General features: G+C 30.6%; 1 protein-coding gene across 3 annotated transcripts in view; it reads right to left on the bottom strand.

Moving 5' to 3' along the window:
• The window catches only part of LOC106459039 (epidermal growth factor receptor-like), a 221095-nt gene that overhangs the window by 25698 nt on the left and 187551 nt on the right, over window positions 1-7846 (bottom strand). For all 3 annotated transcript variants that reach the window (XM_022385419.1, XM_022385417.1, XM_022385418.1), the window contains 4 exons: window positions 6347-6416; window positions 4815-4939; window positions 2287-2368; window positions 1696-1791 (listed from right to left, as the gene is read on the bottom strand). In XM_022385419.1, the coding sequence (XP_022241127.1) occupies window positions 1696-1791; window positions 2287-2368; window positions 4815-4939; window positions 6347-6416 (373 nt within the window). The remainder of the gene's footprint in view (window positions 1-1695; window positions 1792-2286; window positions 2369-4814; window positions 4940-6346; window positions 6417-7846) is intronic.

Raw genomic sequence — 7846 nt, forward strand, 5'->3', positions numbered from 1 at the left:
ACATGACAGACATGACACGATACAGTACTACTTCATTGTAACACTACCATCAGCAGCCATGTGCACCCAAGAGCAATATAGGAGGGGAAGCATTACAAACAAGTACAGATTCAACAGACTACTAAAGCAATCAATTAAATAATATAATTGTTTATTTACATATGGAAAATACGTATAAAAAGAACCTAGATAAGATAAAACAAGATACAATAATATAAGATAAAAACAATCAGGAATTTTCATTGGATAATTAAAATTGCATCAAAAGTTGTTTACTAAATTTTTGGGAGCCAAGCCACCACAGCATTATATCCAAGAAAGCATTATAACTGATGTCATTATAATGAGGCAGTACTGTAGAACTAAACTTTCTCCAGATCAGCCTGATCTCTACTAGATGAGTGCACAAAGAGTGCGGAATTCGACTCATGAGCAGCTTATATCTTACTGAAGAAATTATAATACAGATATATAAAAATGACTGTATTTCTGAATGTCTGAGGAACATCAATAACATAGAATCCATTCAGTGGTGGACTGAAGCCACAAGTAGCAAGAAGAGTTTTCTATAACAGGTTCCATAAACTGATCAATAAGTCAAAAAGTGGAAGGCAAAGAGTTTTAAGTACAGGATTAATATTCTAGTCCAGAAGCTCATGAGACTTCAGAAGTGCTGAAACAAAAATAACTTGAAAAGTTTTGCAAAGACCTGTGAATTTTAAAGTGAGAAACAAAGAAAAAATCGAATAGTGGGTCTTCATGCTGTTCAAATGTGGCTGTGACAAACAAAGAAAAAATTGAATAGTGGGTCATCGTGCTGTTCAAACGTGGTTGTGACAAACAAACAAAGCTTCTGTTCCTCAAGCAAGAAATGGAAAAGATTGGCAACCTGAAATATTGTGAGCAACAGGAACAAGACTGATACTAATGAGGGCTGAATAATCATCTATTTAGCCTACTTAGTCCCATGAGAACGAACAATAAGGTAAGGTAGCCAGCATATTGAATAAATAATTCACAACAGCCACACATGAAACTAAAACCCTTAACACATCTTGGTGGGAAAATAAAAGTGTGTATTGACATACAAGGTATTTTTAGGTTGGAATAATTAATTTATTTACCCTGGAGTAGAAGATAGAAACATGACAGAGCTGCTCTCACTGGTGACACCAGAAATTTCTGACATTTTAAATCCTTTAAATACCAAAATCATGCAGAGTTTCTCTGTACATTAGATATAAACAGCACAATAAAAATGCATCACTCTATAATAAAATAGAGGGATTTATTATTTTGTTTACTTTACGTTCAAAGCAGCACAGTGGTTTTAACTGTTGAAATTTTATGATTACACACCATCTTGTGAAATTAGATTTTTCTGAAAAAGTAAAACTTGAGCTAAGCTACTATAGCTCAAATACTACAATTATCAGTAGTTACTTTACATTTATTAAGGTGTGAAATTGGCAAGAATCCTGAGCTAAGTCTAAAGTGGCTTTTAAAACTGAGAATCCATTTCTTCTTTTTTTTTTCATTACAGTTTTCCTAGAGAAATAAAAGTTGAGGTCAAGTTGGACAAGAAATGTTTTTTTTTAATTTACAACTATAAAGCTGCTTTAATACTTCATAACAACGAATAAGTTTTTATTAATGTTTACACCAACAAAAAAGTAGATAAATGAGTCAACTTACAGGCTTTCCAACCAAATCATTCAAGGATTTATCCGAAGGTCCTATGTATTCTGTGTAATATCCTTCTGGACAAGGCTCATCAGCAGCCAAGCACATCTGTAAACAAGAAAAAAAGGTCGTAAAAGTTAAACAATAATTACACTGTTAAAATATAATCTCATTTGTAAGATACTTTGGACCTTAAGAATAAACAAGTTCTACAGTAACTTAATAAATCTTTTTTCAGGTTTTATCATGCATGCATATTTTTTATTCACATCAGTTAGTTGAGTTTGTTTGGAGACAGTGTTTCAAGTGCTAATGCACATCTTCAAGATATACAAAGTTTATTTAGATTTATCAACATATTGCCAAACCATAACTTTTATTTCTTATGTTCTCCTGTGTTGTTTTTTGATCCAATTATATTTCATTCTGATTATTTGATTACTTATAATTTGTAATCATAATAACACCAGTTAATTATAATAATGTCTACAAGATTCCTGTTAAAAACATTTCATACATTTTACCTACTTTTTATCTTTTCATAGTGATTAAATCCATAGCTTTGCCACACTCCACCTAATACGAGAAAGAGTAAGTACTTACCACACTCTTGTTCTTAGTTTCAATGGCCTTATCACAAGAGTTGCACCCTCCAGGACCAACAGTGTTGCTTGGACCAGTGCAACTGAAAGAAGTAAAAGGAAGAACCAAAGTTCAGAAAAAAGGTTTAATGTAAAAGCAATACAGGGTTTTTGTTAAGTCTGTTAAAGGTAAAAATACTTCATCCCTTCTATACAGTTACTGAGTTCAAGCAGAGTATATCTACAAGTTTTTATGTACAGTAGATATAAACAATAATACACTCTATAATAAAACAGAGGGATTTATTGTTTGTTTACTTTAAGTTCAAAGCTGCACAATGGGCTATCTGCACAGTGCACACCATGAGGATTGAATCCTGAATTTTAATGTTAAGCTCTCGAGATTACTGTTTAGTTACCAGAGTACAGAAAGATATAACATGATGCTCTATATCTACCGAGTTCAATATACACATTAATTTATTTCACATTAACAAGAGCACTACCTGCAAGATTATATTTAAAGTTTTTTTTTATTTTCACATTAACCCATGTGAAGTAATTTGAAGGTATAAAGTTAATTGAATATAAAATATAACAAACAGCTTGTGCCCTTGTTTGTGAGTTATAATGTGTCAAGCCACTTATCATTTGGTTTGTGGGACACAGAATGCAAAACATCTTCGTAGACTCATATGTATAATATATCAGACAATTTATGGTTTGGATTATGGAACATGGAATATAGACTTATGTATAGCATATCAGGCATTCTATGGTTTGGTTTGTGGAATGTGAAATGTAGACTTATGTATAGCATATCAGGCATTCTATGGTTTGGTTTGTGAAACACTGAATGTACACTTCTGTATATAGTATATCAGGCAATCTATGGTTTGGTTTGTGGAACGTGAAATGTAGACTTATGTATAGCATATCAGGCAATCTATGGTTTGATTTGTGGAACGTGGAATGTACACTTCTGTATATAGTATATCAGGCAATCTATGGTTTGGTTTGTGGAATGTGGAATGTACACTTCTGTATATAGTATATCAGGCAATCTATGGTTTGATTTGTGGAACGTGAAATGTACACTTCTGTATATAGTATATCAGGCAATCTATGGTTTGGTTTGTGGAATGTGGAATGTACACTTCTATATATAGTATGTCAGGCAATCTATGGTTTGGTTTGTGGAATATGGAATGTACACTTCTGTATATAGTATATCAGGCAATCTATGGTTTGGTTTGTGGAACGTGGAATGTACACTTCTGTATATAGTATATCAGGCAATCTATGGTTTGGTTTGTGGAACGTGGAATGTACACTTCTGTATATAGTATATCAGGCAATCTATGGTTTGGTTTGTGGAACGTGGAATGTACACTTCTGTATATAGTATATCAGGCAATCTATGGTTTGGTTTGTGGAACGTGAAATGTACACTTCTGTATATAGTATATCTGGCAATCTATGAATTGGTTTATGGGACATGGGATGCAAGACAACTTTTTAGACTTATATAAAGCATACCAGGCTACAAAGTTTGGCAAACATAAATAAACAAATTATGAAATGTCATTTATTCAAACCTATATATTATAATATATATCTATACATTAATATTACTATAATATTACTTCGCGCAAAAACTTCAGATACAAAGAGACAGTCATATGACAGTTACATACAATTCAAATGTGATACTCTTAACCCTCTTTCACTCTGATTTTCTACACTTTTAATTTATATTCTTTACATATCATATTCTTTAAGATAAAAGTGAAAGTATTTTTAGATATCTGGAAGGGTTCTTAAATGAACATTTCATCAGTTATCAAAATGTTGGGATTAAACATTTCAGTTTTGATTAATTTTCTTTAAACAAAAATTCCTATCAGCATTGTGTGATTTTCTGTATCCCCCTCTCCCCATAACCAGCTGTATTAGATCATTTTAACTCTTACATGAAATGCTATTTGTAAGAGTCATCATGTAAATCTTTCACAAACTTGTAGCTTTAAGAAAGCTCATGCTTTAATAGTTTTCAAATCATGCTTATATAACTCAGTATCAAAAAGGATTGACAGGACATTCCATTCTCTTAGACCTTTCAATATCATAACCTAGTTTATTTGGCCAAAACAATGGGTCACTATCTCAAGTTAAGCTTTTGCTGTAATGCCACTTATGCACTTTTTGACTGAAATCCTATACTATGCCATTTAAGAGTTAGGTGTTAAAAAGTCTGTTGCAGTTTTATTGTCAAATTCAAAGAATATGGCCATTTGTAACATATTTACTTCTCTAATAATAAGATTATTTCAAATATTTCATGAACAGATCTTTTGCCAGAAAAAACAAAAGAAGACATTTTACAGAACTTCCACAATACCCTTTACACCTTAGAGTGAGGTTTGAATTTGGTTACATACAGATAGACATACTATAATGATTGAAACATCTTGAATATTTTATGCAGATTACAGATTTCTTAATGGGTAAAATGTACAAATTTGTGATTTAAATGGAAAGTTAGCTCACCCTTTTACACAATGCTGGTGACAAACTTTACATATTCCATAATCACTGTATTTAGTGACAGGACAGCTGGCAACGCAATAAGGTCCATCTTTAACATTTCGACACTGAGTACAATTACCATTGCCCTAATGTAAAAAAACATGAATGTAATTAGAAAAATACTGGTAAGTAATGATAAAAAAATTTTCTTAGCTTAAGGAAGAAAATATTTTCTTTCTTTTCTCAGATAAAAATTTTCACAGTAAATAAAAATAAAAAAGCTTTCAGAATTTATATTCAAGGTATGCTGGAATCCACTTTAAAATCACAAACAGTTTTTTCAGTGGACAATCAATAATCAACATTTGATTTAAAGAGATGTGGTACGTATGTTAAAAAAACCTTATGTTATTTCTTTATCCTTCATTATACTAACAATATATTTTTTAACATTTTGTGAAGCTTTGAAATAAGTTTTTCACATATACTAATGAAATATTTGAATTAATAATATATTTTTGCACATAGCATGGTAAGTCAGAGAACAAGGTGAAAAACAGGAAACTTAATTATTATAGCTTTAGGTTACATTTGTAACAGTTACTGTATTACTCCGAAACTCACTTATCTACTTTCAAACTATAAAACAGTGAGAAGTTCAGCAATGAAGATGAATCAGGTGCCTAACAGAAAAGTTTTCACAGCATTTGTTGTAGTGGATAAAGGTAATTTTCCCATACTGGTTTGTAACCTTACTGTTTAGTTACACTAGTATTATCTATCATTTATGTTTCAGGGATTTTAAAAGTATTGCTAGAAATACCCTATGATATTTACAAGTAACAAATTTTAAATACTGCCGTAAATGTGTCAGAACTCTAAGTTTTCAACTAACTTTATTTTTAATATTTTTTATAATTATAATATAAATTGTATATAAAGCAAATGAATAATAAACAAAATTTAATTCTCACAGTTAACCTTGAGACATTAAAATCATTGAAATGTTTTGTAATACTTAACAAGGCTCATCAAGTCTGTTTAACACTTTCACAACCATTTAGAGTAAAGAAAGTACATACTACAAATGTGGTTATATGGAGCAAGGAGGCAATTCCCCCCTCCCCTGGATTTATAAGATATAACAATATTACATATAAGATAATTGGAGGTTTTTTTCACAAATGAATAAAAGAAATACAGTACAGAGAATGTTTTTTTCTGAAATGACACCATTAAATATAAGAAACATAGATGTATGATATACATTCAAGTTGTAAGTTCACTCTTTTTATTTCTATTTGAATTTCACTAATGTTTTTATAGGATCCTTCAACTTCAATTAAAGTTTTGTCCAAAAGCATGCATTAGAAGTATTACCATTAATTTTAATAATTCAAAACTTTCTTATACTACATAAAATCATTAAAGACCAAAAACTTATAGATGTAGCTACATCTATCAATCAAAATATTCATATCTTCTTCACATTATTAATTATGTGTTTATTATATCTTAAGTATAATATTTCTTATATCAAAACCAAAACTTACTGAACCATTGCAGCCTCCTATGCATTCACTGTGACAATGTTTACATTCATAGTTTCCTATATGATAAGTGCTGAAACAAAAATTTGCCATGGCTGTTAATGTATCAATCTTAAGTCACGTAAAACAATCAAACTAAATATGTTTGTTTACATGAAATCTGAATTAAAAACTAGTTGTTCTCTCCTTTGAATTTTACTTTAAATTATTACTGACTGGATTTTATTGGATAACAGAAATGAAAAGCACCTCTTAGAGATCCTTTTTATTAATAATAAATATAAAGAATATATATTAAAAATGTCATTCTCATAAGCATAAGAATAGTTTCTTATCAAAATGTAGTTTCATAAGATGATAGAAAACAAGAAAATATGAACTTACTTTCATCTCTAGAACTTTATCTGGAGTTACTTGGTTTATCTAATGAGTTGTGTAACTTCCATATTTTATTTCTTTCAACTTTAACTGTCCATATTAGCACAAATAAAATTTTCCAATCTCCATAGTTAAAACAACTTTTTAGTTTCTTTATCAAGAATACTGCTGTAAGTAATGCAACTATATAGACAAATTAAATTTAAAATATCTTTAGAAATCATTTTTCTTTTACAGAAATACAGAAGCACCCTAAGCACAAGCCCATGCCAGGTGATTTTCAATATAATAATTAAAATAAGTAAGAGATAAATAAGTGAGAGAACTTATTTCTTGTGTACACGAATTTTATGTTTGACTTTATCATCAAATAGCTTGATGATACTGACTACAAATAGGAGAGTTTGTTATAGTAAAGCAATTTCGAATATGCACATCAGTAAGTCATGTAACATCCACAGTTGATATAAAGTCACAGTGAAATGGCATTCATCAGAACTACATTTAAACATGGTTTGGTATTTTGTTGGTAGTGTGATACTACTGAAAATTTATCAATTTTTGGAATGGTGTGTAACAGCACTTTCCAATAAGGATTTATAATTTACAAGTTGGGATGTTCCTTTTACTTAATGGCATTTGAAAACAAAGAAATATGTATCAACTTTGGGAACCATAATAATCAAACAACAGACCTGTAACATGTTGTATTCTGAGCATGATAAGCAAACTGCAGCATCTTATAACAGGTAAAAATCCACAAATAAAGATCAGTGGCAAAAGCTGACCAGATGTCTGAGGAAAAAGTACACATCATAATAAAAAAAAATCTCCATCTGGAAAAGTGACACAAGCCACGTGTACACATGTTGATTTTGCAACTAGTCTCTTATCATCTCACACTTCAAGCAGCTGGAAAATGAAATGGGTATTCATGCTGTTCCATATGAAGACATACTAGTCAAGTTTCAACTCATATAAAGATATACTAGTTTAAACACTACTAGGAAACCATCATCTACATACAATAAATGGCTTATATAAAGCAAGCAGGGAGGAGTGTGGTGTTTTAAGAAATGACAGCCTTAAGCATGGTCTTCTTCAATGGAAACTATGAACGCATAG

This window comes from Limulus polyphemus, unplaced genomic scaffold (assembly GCF_000517525.1).
Source record: "Limulus polyphemus unplaced genomic scaffold, Limulus_polyphemus-2.1.2 Scaffold551, whole genome shotgun sequence".
NCBI classification, from domain to species: domain Eukaryota; kingdom Metazoa; phylum Arthropoda; class Merostomata; order Xiphosura; family Limulidae; genus Limulus; species Limulus polyphemus.